Raw genomic sequence first — 13,425 nt, 5'->3', positions numbered from 1 at the left:
CTGTCGCCCAGGCTGGAGTGCAGTGACGCGATCTTGGCTCACTGCAAGCTCTGCCTCCTGGGTTCATGCCATTCTCCTGCCTCAGCCTCCCGAGTAGCTGGGACTACAAGCGCCCGCCACCATGCCCGGCTAATTTTTTGTATTTTGTTTAATAGAGATGGGGTTTCACCATGTTAGCCGGGATGGTGTCGATCTCCTGACCTCATGATCCGCCTGTCTCGGCCTCCCAAAGTGCTGGGATTACAGGCATGAGCCACTGCGCCTGACCTATATTTATTTTTAAATTTTTATTTATTTATTTTTTTGAGACAGAGTCTCGCTTTGTTGCCCAGGCTGGAGTGCAGTGGCATGATCTCGCCTCACTGCAAGCTCTGCCTCCCAGGTTCACACCATTCTCCTGCCTCAGTCTCCCAAGTAGCTGGGACTACAGGCGCCCGCCACCATGCCCAGCTAATTTTTTGTATTTTTAGTAGAGACGGGGTTTCACCATGTTAGGATGGTCTTGATCTCCTGACCTCGTGATCCACCTGCCTCGGCCTCCCAAAGTGCCCGGCCATAAGGGTACCATTTTTAATCTTTTATATAACATTTTTACTGTACCTTTTCTATGTTTAGACAAGTTTAGATACACAAAGACTTCCCGTTGTACTACAGTTGCCTACAGTAGTCAGTAACATGCTGTAATGGCGTGTAACGGAGGAGCAACAGGGTGTGCAGTAGAGGCCAGGTCTGTAGCAGGCTGTACCATCTATGTTTGTGTAAATGCACTCTAGAATGTTTGCACAACAAAATCGCCTACCAATGCACTTCTCAGAATGTATCCCCTTCATTAAGCAACCCAGGCCTGTACTTGGTAAGCAGATTATTCCAAAAGCCTCCTGGTTTCCTGCCAGCTGCTCTGTCCCCTGACCACACCTCCTCACCCAGCAGTGAATTCGACATGGGCAGGAATAGGACCTTGTTTACCACTGAATCCCCAGCACAGGGCCAAGTCTATGGTGGGTGTCCAGCAGACACTGGTCCCTGGCTGGGCATGGTGGCTCATGCCTGAAATCCTAGCACTTTGGAAAGTTGAGGTGGGAGGATCACTTAAGCTCAGGAGTTTGAGACCAGCCTGGGCAACATAGTGAGACCCCATCTCATGAAAAAAAAAGAAAAATAAAAAACTAAAAACAGATGAAGACACTGGTTCCTAAATGAAGGCCCAGAACTGAATCTAACTGAACCGCATTCACTTCTGGGTTCTTAGCACCCAAGATCTAGATTCAGTCAAGCATGCAGCAGTAATCAAGGGTCTACTTATACTTTTCGGAAAAATTATTTTTTATGGCCGGGCGCGGCGGCTCACGCCTGTAATCCCTGCGTGTTGGGAGGCTGAGGCAGGTGGATCACCTGAGGTCAGGAGTCCGAGACCAGCCTGGCCAACATGATGAAACCCTGTCGTCTCTACTAAAAATACAAAAAATTAGCCAGGCATTGTGGCGGGTGCCTATAATCCCAGCTACTCAGGAAGCTGAGGCACGCAAATCGCTTGAACCCAGGAGGCAGAGGTTGTAGTGAGTTGAGATCGTGCCACTGCACTCTGGCCTGGGTGACAACAGCAAAACTCTGTCTCAAAAAAAAAGAAAAATTATTTTGCATTTACTCTTAACATGATTTTAGTAGCCAAGCCAATCTCGTTGAAGGAGCATCTGCTGCTACAGATCATCCTGTGTGCCCTCTCACAGACACCCCAAGACTTCAGGCCTGGGCCTGCAGCCCCTTTCCATGGTGAGAAGCAGCTGCAGGGCCCCTGCAGGGTTGTGCCTCAGCCAAGAGGGGTGCCTCACACCTGCCCCTGCCTGGGAGGAGGTGGGCTGACTCTCCAGCAGACAGACAAACAGAAATGGCCCCAGGGAACAGGTGAAGGTTCTGAAGCAAGAATTTATTCCAAGCAAACACGTGGGCATGGACAGCTATCTCAGAGCCTGCGTCACTCAGCAGAGCCACACATTTCAAAGCAGGTCACACAGTCCCTCATGAAGAGTCTTCCAGCGTCAGCCCTTCTCCTGCCATCTCTGTGGTCTGAGCTGGGGGAGGGGGAGGGCCTCCTAGTTCCCAAACAAAACACAGGTACCTAAGGGCTGAGAGAAAATTACACAGCCTTATTTTTATTAGTATCTATCAAGAAAAAAAAATCAAAATTCTCTTCCTGCTCCAACCCCACCTCCACCAACCGGGCCCTTGGGGAGCAGCGTCTGCCCAGTGAGGACCTGCTGCCAGAGCTGTCCTTGGAGCCTGGGCACCTGTGCATGGCCACCCCTCATGCCTGTGAGCTGCCACAGGTCCCTTCCTCCACAGTGTGGGGATGAAAGGGCGGCTGGTATTTCTCCAACCTTCAGCTGTCGGTCTTGGGCACTTGGAAAAGATCAGCGAGGTCCAGCAGGGCTTGGCGGATGTGGTTTCCAAAGCGCTGGGCATTCTGTGGGAGCCAAGAGCTCAGAGGCACCTTCATATATGCACCCACCCCACTGTCCCCACAAGCAAGGACGCCTCCCCGGCCAAAGACACCTGCGTTCCTGGGCAGCCCCAGGTGGCACCCTTCCTCAGGCCTGAGCTGGCGCAGGAGACTCACCGTCTCTGAGCTTGAGAACTTGCTGGAGACGTGGAAGAAGATCGTGTTCTCGCCTGCAATCATGTAGGAAACTCCATAGCCATCATCTGCTACCTGAGGGCAACACGAAGGGTGAAGGAGAAGGGCAGAACTCAAACCCTGAAGATCCGAAAACCAAGCTGATGTGGAACTTGTTCTTCCCACAAGAGTTGCAGGAACGGGCCCCAGCCCTAGACACTGCATTTTTCCAGAGGACCACCCCCAGGAAACCGTGAAAACCAAAGAATGCTGCCCAGACCCCACCAAGGGATCTAGGACCTCCCAGTTTCCCTCAGGGGGCCTATACTCTAGATCACGCCATCTCTCTCCAGAGGGTTCTCTAGCCTTCTGACAAACTAGCCCACGTGAAGGCGTCTGTGGGAGACAGCCGCACTCTCTTGGATAAGCAGACTTCAGTGCACTGCCCAGTACCCTGGAAACCAGCCCCAGGCACGGTCATGCTTCAGCAGGGAGGTATTTGGGATGGGTGGGTCCCAGGTACCTGGCTGCCTGAGTCCATAGCTAACATTCTGCTTCTGTGCAGGTCTGGGGTTATGCTTTCCTCTAAGCAAGGTGCTCCCGCCTCTGGTCTGACCTCAGGGCCTGCACTCGCCACTGAAACCCTCAGGGCCCTGATGCTGCCCACCCACCCCCTTCAGGGGCACTCACAGGGCCAAAGCCACCTCCAGCACCCAGGTGATTGGGGTGCTGCTCTGGGTCAAACATGCGGATCTGGGATTGGGGGATCTGGCTGGTGGAGAGACGCCAGGGTTCCGAGAGCACCTGCAATGGAGGCCGCAGCTGGTCAGACGCCACACGCCCAAAGCACCTGTCCGACGGGTGGTGTCTGCGACCTACTCTGAGCCAGGCACTGTTCTGCTGAGGGTGCAGGAGCTCCCTGGCCACCACCCCGTGGTCCCCTTTGCACATGCCACATAAGGCTTGTGTGAGCTGCCCAGCCCCCACTCTGCTCTGCCTCTCCCCGCCATAGCCTCACTAATCTCAGTAGTGCTGTCACCACCTGACAGATCATACGTTTGTCTGTTCCCTGTCACAAGAACACCAACGCCATGAAGAGGATGTTGCTCCCACTGGGCCCAGGACCGCAGGCCCAGCTGGGGTGTGGGCGGGAAAGCTGGCCCAGCCCTCCAGGGAGCTTCAGGAGAGCCACCCAGACAGAAAACAGGCCGTGCTCCATCATGAGATGGCCCAAGCCCTGGGTGTAGGAGGGCAGTGGGACAAAGGACACACCCAACAACGGTGCTGACCTCAGCGAGGAAAGGAGAGCTGACTCCCAGGTACTTGGAGACCAAGTAAAGGCAGAAGAGGTGCCTGTCGATCCCTGCCCCGGTCATGGCCAGGCGGTACATATTCTGGTGCTTCTTAGCAGCTTTCTGGAAGAGATCTCGCAGGTCTGCTTTCTGTGGGGCAGAAGTAAAGGGGTGAAGAGTAGCCCTGACCCTCCAGGTAGACAGAAGGCAGACGACCGTGGCCCTCACGCGCGGCAGAGGACACTCACCGCATGGGACCTCTCCACCATTGCCTGCACAAAGGCTGTGGACTCACTGGTACAGGAACGCACAGTCTCAGTCCGTCCCTCCCGGAACATTCTGGTCATTGAGGCCTCATAGGTCAGGCAGAACTTACCCCTGTCCTGGGATATACAGAGGGGTGAATCTGGCAGGCGGACCCTGGCACCACCCTGCCCTCTCAGCAGCGGGAGGTGGGGCCCCTACCCGGAAGTGAGCCAGCTGCAGTGCGATCTGCACAAAGGCATCAGGGCTGGTCCGGCACTTCTTGATGAGGCCTTTGCCAAAGGGCAGGAACTGGAAGCAGTACAGCTCCACATCATCTGCCAGCGCCTTGGCCACCTGGTAGGAACTCTCGATGACCGCCTGGCACTGCCAAGACATGGGAAGGGTCAGCTGCAGGCAGGGCTTCAAGCCAGGACTCTGGGTCCATCCAGGAGGCATGAAGTTTTAGCTGGTGGGAAGAAGGCACAGCTGGCCAAGACAATGGGAAGGGTCAGCTGAGGGCAGGGCTCTCCAAGCAGGACTCTGGGTCACGTCTAGGAGGCATGACATTTAGCTGGTGGAGGAAGGGTACAGCTGGCCAAGACATCTTCAGGAGGAGGGTATGCAAAAGACAATCTGAGGGAGAATCAGCCCCCAGAGGCTGGACTGAGCTTTGTGGGGAAGAGGGAAGTGCTGAAAATGCTCCAGGGGCCTGTGAGTGCCGCCTCCATCTCATGGCCTTCTCTAAACACAGAGGGCCCCAGGGGCAGTGGGTGGTCTCTGTCCCCCCTGAAGCCAGTTTGGACTCTACGGGTTCCCTGAGATGTGCCCTGTGCCTTCCCGAGGGCTGGGTCAGGCCGTGGGGCCAGCAGGGGAGGAGGAGGCAGGGGGACTCAGGCCTTGTTGGGGTTGTACCCGCCCGCTGCTTTGTGGTCTCACACCTGCTCTGGGAGCTTCCAACCCACCTGTTTTGGAATGTCCCACTGCAGCCGCATAGGAGGTGGGAGCGCAGGGTTCGGTTTGCCCAGGCAGTGCCCAGTCTCCGTGTAGCCCAGGTGGAAGCTGTCTGTGCCCAAGACAAACTACAGGGAGAGGATGAGGCTGAGAGGCCGGCCTCATCCCCTCCAGCCTGCCCTGCAGGTTCCCTCTGCAAGGCTATTACCTCCCAGAGGTGCCCCATGATGGGAGCATCTGCCCACGCATGCTCTGCATTGAGACCCAGCTGGCCATTCTTGAAGGAAATAAGAGTGAAGGATTTGTCAAACCACCTGCGGGAAGAGTAGACACATGAAGAACCAAAGCTGGGAATGTCCAGAGGAGCCTGACCTGCAACCCCAACCTTTAACCCTAACTCAGATGTTACCCTAACCCTAACCCTAACACTAACCCTATTCTCTCTCTTCTCTCTCTCTCTCTCTCTTTTTTTTAATTGAGATGGGGTCTTGCTCTGTTGCCCAGGCTGGAGTGCAGTGGTGTGATCTTGGCCCCCTGTAACCACCTGGGTTCAAGGGATTCTCCTGCCTCAGCCTCCCGACTAGCTGGGATTACAGGTGCCTGCCACTATGCCCGGCTTCTAACCCTACTCTCTAACCCAAACCCTAACCTTTAACCCTAACCACTATCCCTACCTAACCACGAATCACAATCCTAACTACTTTTAAGAAGGGGTCTTGCTACATTGCCCAGGCTGGTCTTGAGCTCCTGTGCTCAAGTGATCCACCCGCCTCGGCCTCCCAAAGTGCTAGGAACACAGGTGTGTGCCACCGCACCCAGCTCACAACCTACCTTTTATCTTTAATCCTGTAACCATAACCTTAACTTTTAACCCTAAGCTATGACCTGTGGGGCGGGGGCAGCCGCACCTGTTGTAGCAGTTGCCATGTAGCAGGGCCTTGCCATAGAGGCTGAGGCTGGCCTCGTCTTCGGGGTCATAGTGGTAGGACTCCTCATCCAGGGCCACGAAGAAAGCGGCACGCTCGATGGCCTCCAAGGCAGCCTTGTTCTTTCCAGAGCTAAAGAAGGCCTGGCGTGCCTGCGCCCACTCCACCCTGCAGCACGGGGCAGAGTAAGCAGTGGGCACATGGACTTGGGATGAGGGTGCCTCCGAGCGCCTGGCTGGACCTGGAGACGGGGGTGGGGTGCCAGGCTGGACCTGGAGACTGGGGGGTACCAGGCTGGACCTGGAGATGGGGGGGGGTGCCAGGCTAGGCCTGGAGGTGGGGGGGTATGTGCCAGGCTGGGCCTGGAGGTGGGGGGTGCCAGGCTGTTTTGGAGGGTGTCCCCACCCTCTGCACATTCTCACCTAGCTGCCATCCGTGAGAGGTAGGTTATGCTGGCTGTCCTGCTGGCATTACCACCAATACCCCTCCCCTAGTTGTGCCTCCAGCCTCCAGTTCCAGGGTGGCAGGCAGGGCCATGCTCCTCTTCTCATGGAGCCCTGAACCTCAAGGTGAGGACGATCCCTCCCCACAGGCTGATACCTTCCTCCTGCAGTGAGGGCTGCCAGCTTCTCCTCCCCAGGCTGAGGTGGGGAGGGGTCGTCCAGGATCCTCTGGAACTGCATCTCCAGATCCTGAGGCTTGAGCAGACGGGAGCCCTCATACAGCCACAGCTTGAAGAAGCGTCCCTTGTGGTAGACAGCCACATGCCGGCTGTCTGAGAGGTGCTGCAGCACATCTGTGACGGAGGCCACAGGCAAGCTGAGGCGGGACCCCGGCTGCATCCTGGGAAGGGCCCACCTCCCATGCATTAGGTGTCCCTGCAGACCCTGCTTTGCTCAGCCTCTGCCTGGGCCTTCCTGCTCCCTGGATGGGATCCGTGTGTCCTAAACCAAGCCCTGTGCTGGTGTGTCCACTACCTCCCATATAACACCAACAACAATCCTATAAAGTATTTCACAGAAGAGGAAACGCACTAAGAGATTGTGCAAACCGTCTAACGATACAGTGTCAGAAGCAGGGAAGGCTGCTGCCTCTGCCAGACCCCTGGGTGTGCCTCTCCCCTCCTCTGCTGGCTCCATGGTGGCGCCCGGCCTGTCCTAAGCTTTGGGCTGCAGCAGGATTCCCTTCCCCACGCACAGTAAGCCCCGGAGGTGTGGGGGCTCTGCTCTGGGCCCCGTGGGGTCCCTGAACCAGCATCATGCCTGTAAATAACAGATGTCTAGTATCTGTCACAATTGACTACTGTTCACAGTTTCAGGACCCTGAGACACTGGGGACACTTGGTGATGAGCGGGCAGGAGGGCAGCGAGCCAGCCAGACGGCCCACAGGGAGCAGGAAGGGCTCAGTTACCTGTCTCCTTGCCCGGGACCCGAGTGGTGTTGAACATCCTCTCCATCTGATAGGAGCACATGGGCACTATGCCTAGTGCCATCACCTGGGGGAAGGCCCAGCATGGCTCAGACTCAGGTCTCCTCTCCCATCCCACCTTCAACCCTGACACAACTCACAGGCTTGATTTCTTCACGGTCCAGTTTACGGCGATACATGATCATGGCGTGGATGGTGTTTCCCAGGCGGGCTGCCTGCACGTCTGTATTCTTGATGAGCACAAGGTCCTACAGAGAAAGCAGAGCCCGCGGGGTGGGGGCCTCTGTCTGGGTGTCACCTGGGTCTTGCTGACCCAAGGACCAATCCATTCGGGGGCCTGAGGTGTTCTGTCTCCCTCCTCCGGTACATCCTGCACATGCTGTCAGGGTGAGCCTCCAGAAATGCATAACTGGTCACAGTAACCCTCTGCTCCAGCTTTAGCCTGGGCTGCTTTTTAAATTCTTTATTTTTTAGAGTTAGGGTCTTGCTCTGTCACCCAGGCTGGAGTGCAGTGGGGCAAGCATGGCTCACTGCAGCCTCAAATTTCTGGCCCTAAGTCATCCTCCTGCCTCAGCCTCCTGAGTTGCAGGGACTAGAGTCATGCACCACCATGCCTGACTCTGAGCTGCCTTTTTATTTATTTATTTATTTTTATTTATTTATTTATTTATTTATTTATTTTATTATTTATTTTTTTTTGAGATGGAGTCTCGCACTGTGGCCCAGGCTGGAGTGCAGTGGCGTGATCTCGGCTTATTGCAAGCTCTGCCTCCTGGGTTCACGCCATTCTCCTGCCTCAGCCTCCGAAGTAGCTGGAACTACAGGGGCCCGCCACCACACCCGGCTAATTTTTTGTATTTTTTAGTAGAGACGGGGTTTCACCGTGTTAGGATGGTCTCGATCTCCTGACCTTGTGATCTGCCCACCTCGGCCTCCCAAAGGGCTGGGATTACAGGCGTGAGCCACTGCGCTTGGTGGTTTTCAGACTTGTTTAAAGAGATAGTATCTCATTATGTTGCTGGAATGCAACTGAAACGGGAAAGTTTCCCTTGTCCTCTTCGCAGGGCATGTGATGGGGATGTGGCTCATTTCTTCGGTGTCCCACTGCTCAAACCTCTAGGGGAGCACACAGACAGGCAGGCTGTGGGGCTCCGACCCCATGGCAGTGTGTAGGGGTGAATGTTTACAGCTTCGGAAGCTCCAGTGGGCGTGAGTTACAGGGTGGTCTTTTAGTTTGCCATCCATAGGCAGTTTGTGTTAGTCAGCTCAATTAGACTCTCTACCTTGTCGCAAGGACAGAGGGCTTTCTGTATCCCTGGGTTTCTTGCCTTGGTGTACTGGAAGAATCAGATCACACGTGGGCTTGGAGAATGAGTGCAAGGTTTTATTAAGTGGAAGTAGCTCTCAGCAGATGGGAGAGCTAGAAGGGAGATCATTTTCCCCTGGAGTCGGGCCACTCAGCAGCCTGGGCTCTCCTCAGACTGCCCCAGCCAAACTCCATGTCACACACCAGTTGATGGTCTGCGGGCATGCCGGTGCCTGTCAGCGTGCTCTTCTGCCTGCGTGCTCTCAACGATCAGCTGCTCATGTCTTCTTCCACCTATGTGCTCCTCAAAACGTCCAGTCGCTTGTGTGTATCTGCCTTGTTAGGGTCTTGGGTTTTTATAAGCCCAGGATGGGGGCATGGTGGGCCAGGGTGGTCTTGGAAACTGCAGCATTTGGATGTGAAGGCAGAAGTGGCCTGTCCTCACCTAGGTCCATGTGGGTGAAGCCCTAGTCAGGAACCTGCCTTCCTCTACCCAGCACTTCCCTTCCCCGCTTCTGTATCATTTAAAGGGACCATGCTCTTCCCTTCCCAGACTCCCTTATCATTTCCCCCCTCTGAAGAGGTATATCTAACTGCCGCTAGCGTATGGACGATGACCGGTCTTAGCTGTTTCCTGTTGACAGGGGCATTGTTTTGGGGAAATGGCAGTCAGACCCCTCCCAGAGGTTTATCTGAGGGTTCCTAGCAAAGGGGATCCATTGAGGCTCCAGTTGCTTGACTGTTTGGAGTTTGAGGGTTTCTAGGCATGAGAGAAAAAAACAAGTTTTATAAGGTTAAGAATGCATGGGTTAAATATGTGTATTATACAAGGAAAGACTTGAGTGCCAAAGATTACCGAGACAAGGAGTAAAATATACTAACAACAACATTGTACCCCAAGCTGTTTCACCCTGGTGAAAGAAATTAAACCTTGTATGGGAGCAGATAAACTTTAGAAGAGAGATAGCTGTTCTTGTCATATCCTTAGCAATTTATAGGTGCACCCTGGGAATACCTGTATCTCCACGCTCTTTCCTAGGCCTCCCTTTCTCTATTATGAAAGACTGAGGTAGCCACTTTCAGGAGGTCCTCCTATATACTATGTGGTCCCAGGGCCCGTTTTTGCAACTTCCTCCTGATGTCAGGGGAAGCCTGTGTAATAAATTTATCCTTTAGGATTAGCTGTCCCTTGACTGAATCAGGAGACAGAGAGATATGCGTTACCAACGCCTCTCTTAGCCTTTCCAGGAAGGCAGTGGGATTTTCGTCAAATCTCTGGTCGATCATGGACAACTTAGTAAAATCGAGAGTCCTACGTAAGCCCTCCATTACACACACTTTAAAGTGTCTCCTCTTCCCATCTTCCATCTTGTCTTTGGGATCCCATTTAGGGTCATTCACTGGTACTGCTTCTCTTCAGGCTGGATAATGTTCACCCCCTTCCCTGATGCTATATGTGATACAAAGCTTATCCCCAAATCTCTCTGCTGCTTGCAGAGCGACCTGTTTCTCAGTGTCCATCAGGGTCTGATTCAAAAGTAACATAACGTCTCTCCAGGAGAGTTCAAATATGTGGGTGAAATTCTGGAAATTCTGAAATTCTCTATTTATCTATCAGGGTCATCTGAAAACTTGCAAAGATTCCTCTCAATTTACTTTAAGTCCCATGGGGAGAAAGGGACCTGGACCTTACTGGGCCCAAATTCACTGGGCATTTGTTGGAGGGGCAAAAGTGAGACTGGGGCTTGTTTAGGGGAAGGATTTTTAGGAGGGGCAAGTGAGAGGCTGAAGCTGTAGAAGGAGGTAGGGGTGGACTTGGAGGATCAGGGCTTGAGGGAGCTGTGTCCTCTGCTCCGGGTGCCGCTGGCACTCGTGCCTTTACTTCCCTGGGTTTGCCCCTTGCATCCTTCCTTGAGATGGCAAAGAGGAAGGCTGGATCAATCCTACACTGTCGGCAAAGGTTCTTGCAAGGTATAGAAAGACTGCACCTATGGGGCCTCAGACTACCTGCCCTCACATCTACAGAAAAGTTCCAATTGCCAGATTGTATTGAAATGAATGGTTCCTCCCGGAAGCCAAGCCAGTCCTTCCTGTGAATCGTAATTTGGCCAAGCCTTTGTGCAGAGGGATATGAGACACTTTTCCTCCAGACTCTGAGGGTCAAAGCAGTTCCAGTGGTTCAGGGTACGCTCCAGAGGAGTATAAGCTGGGGGTGGTGAACAGAACTGGTTGCCCATTCTGAAAGACAGGGAATAGAGGTGTCTCTCATTCCCTTCCTTCTCTCAGCAAAAACTCAGGGTGTGATGGAGAGAGAAAGCGAGCATCCTCCTTTCACTCTCCACCCTTTATCCCTGAGCCCCGGCAACCTTGGCAGGTGCCAGCCATGGGTACCGATGTGGTATGTATCCATGAAGCAGGGAAAACCTGGAGAACAGGAATTAACTGCCTCACCTACACCTCCTTTCTCCCTGCTGTCGGTAAACTGAGTTCCCTGGGCCTGTTTACGCCATGAAGCCTGGCCTCCTTCCATGGAGTGTGGGGGTTTAGTCAGCAGGAATTGGTCCTGCCCATTTACACTGTGTCTGTTGCCTGGCTTTGGATCCCTGAGACCTGGATTTCTTTCTAGGGCCTCTGCCTGAAGCTTGGAATCCAGTTTGGGACTGAAAAGATATTATTTATTTATTTATTTATTTATTTATTTATTTATTTACAGACAGAGTCTTGCTCTGTCGTCCAGGCTGGAGTGTAATGGCGCAATCTCAGCTCACTGCAAGCTCTGCCTCCTGGGTTAACGCTATTCTCCTGCCTCAGCCTCCCTAGTAGCTGGGACTATAGGCGCCTGCCACCACACCCAGCTAATTTTTTTTGTATTTATAGTAGAGACGGGATTTCACCATGTTAGCCAGGATGGTCTCAATCTCCTGACCTCGTGATCCGCCCGCCTCACCCTCCCAAAGTGCTGGGATTACAGGGTTGAGCCACCGCGCCCAGCCTGAAAAGACATTTTAGAGGCTATTTGTATGTGTTTACAGTGTCTCAAATGTTCCCTGCCAAATTTGCAATTCTCAGCCAGCAAGGGTTGTTCCTCTGTTAACTTCCCTATCAGAAACAGAGTGGGGGTTGGTGGGGGGGCGCTCTCACTTAGTAAAAGAAAAAAGATAAAACAATTTAAGGAGAAAAGGGGAAGATTCTGGGGGAAGAACCTCTTGCTTAGTACTACTGGGCCTTTCTATTCCTTATATCTTTCCCCAGTTCAGACCAGGTCTAATTCCTTGGCCAGGGAAAGAAAGAAAGTGCCCATCCGTTGGCCCTATGGAATTGTACCTACTGTGGGTTCAGGGCTACCGTCACAGCTTTCTCCCGCACCCACTCATGGCTGTCGGGCTTGGTCTTTGCCTGCTGTGGGCACACCTAGGTGCCTGAACTGGGAGGGAAAAGGATAAGGAGAGGTGCCCTTAGTGCTGCAAGCCTGTGCCTGTCAACGTGGAGGCATACATGGCACCTCTAGGAAAAACTGGTCTGATTTGCACCTTTGGCGGCTCAGCCTAATGGTCATTTTACTTAGTAACATTGCTGCAGCCTGTAGCAAAACTCTTAACATTATAAAGGAAGAGATAAGAGTCATTTTGAAATGCATGAGAGAAAAAAAAAAAAAGTCTGGGGGTTTCAAATAGCCAGTTAGGGCCCAGTTTCTGAAGGGAATCAGCTTCTTACCTGCAGGAAAGAGAGAGATAGCAGGGTTTTGGAAGAGAGGCAGACCTGACAGTTTCACATTTGTTTACACTCATGTTCCAGGATCCTGGGGGAGCCCCCAGTTGAAATGGGAAAGGTTTCCTTGCTCCCCTTGCAGGGAGAGTGATGGGGGTGTGACTCACTTCTTCAGTGCCAGGCTGCTCAGACCTCTAGGGGAGCATACAGACGGGCAGGCTGTGGGGCTCTGACCCCCTGGCAATGTCTAGGGATGAATGTTTACAGCTCCTGAAGCCCCATGTTATGGGGTGCTCTTTTAGTCTGCTGTCTATGGGCGGCTTGTGTTAGTCAGCTCAATTAGACCCTCTACCTTGTCCCAAGGACAGAGGGCTTTCTGTACCCCAGGGTTTCTTGCCTTGGTGTACTGGAAGAATCAGATCACACGTGGGCTTGGAGAATGAGTGCAAGGTGTTATGGAGTGGAAGTTGCTCTCAGCAGACGGGGGAGCCAGAGGGAGATCGTTTTCCCCTGGAGTCTGGCCGCTTGGCAGCCTGGGCTCTCTTCCAGCTGCCCCAGTCAAACTCCATGTCGTTCTGCTAGTTGTTGGCCTGCTTGTGTGCTGGCCTGTCAGTGTGCTCTTCCTTTGGCATGCTCTTGACAACCAACCACTTGTGTCTTCTTCCACCAATATATTCCTCACAATGTCCAGCCACTTGGGTGTCTTTGCCTTGCTATGGTCTTGGGTTTTTATAGACTCAAGATGGGGGCATAGTAGGCCAGGGTGATCTTGGAAAATGCAATATTTGGGCATGAAGGCAGAAGTGCCTGTCTTCACCTAAGTCTGTGGGGGTGGAGCCCTAGCCAGGGACCGCACCCTCTCAAGTAGCTAGTAGCACGGGTGAATGCCACCATGCCCTGATAGGTTTTAATTATTTTATTTCATTAATTATTAATTATTTATTAATTTTATTTAT

The 13,425-nt window shown here is 53.2% G+C and overlaps 1 protein-coding gene across 1 annotated transcript in view; it reads right to left on the bottom strand.

Annotated features, from left to right (window-relative positions):
- Nucleotides 1-1,903: 1,903 nt before the first annotated feature.
- The window catches only part of LOC108539398 (carnitine O-palmitoyltransferase 1, muscle isoform-like), a 33,785-nt gene continuing 22,263 nt past the window's right edge, over nt 1,904-13,425 (bottom strand). The window contains exons 6-18 of the mRNA XM_017888047.1: nt 7,596-7,703; nt 7,438-7,522; nt 6,627-6,822; nt 6,009-6,194; nt 5,309-5,414; nt 5,112-5,228; nt 4,369-4,533; nt 4,152-4,286; nt 3,901-4,053; nt 3,302-3,415; nt 2,615-2,707; nt 2,376-2,461; nt 1,904-2,123 (exon numbers count right to left, since the gene is read on the bottom strand). Of these exons, the coding sequence (XP_017743536.1) occupies nt 2,378-2,461; nt 2,615-2,707; nt 3,302-3,415; nt 3,901-4,053; nt 4,152-4,286; nt 4,369-4,533; nt 5,112-5,228; nt 5,309-5,414; nt 6,009-6,194; nt 6,627-6,822; nt 7,438-7,522; nt 7,596-7,703 (1,542 nt within the window). The 3' untranslated portion in view covers nt 1,904-2,123; nt 2,376-2,377. The remainder of the gene's footprint in view (nt 2,124-2,375; nt 2,462-2,614; nt 2,708-3,301; nt 3,416-3,900; nt 4,054-4,151; nt 4,287-4,368; nt 4,534-5,111; nt 5,229-5,308; nt 5,415-6,008; nt 6,195-6,626; nt 6,823-7,437; nt 7,523-7,595; nt 7,704-13,425) is intronic.

This window comes from Rhinopithecus bieti, unplaced genomic scaffold (genome assembly GCF_001698545.2).
Source record: "Rhinopithecus bieti isolate Rb0 unplaced genomic scaffold, ASM169854v2 scaffold_17174, whole genome shotgun sequence".
Classification (NCBI taxonomy): domain Eukaryota; kingdom Metazoa; phylum Chordata; class Mammalia; order Primates; family Cercopithecidae; genus Rhinopithecus; species Rhinopithecus bieti.
Note: the sequence above shows the minus strand (reverse complement) of the source record. Positions and strands in the feature narration are given on the sequence as shown.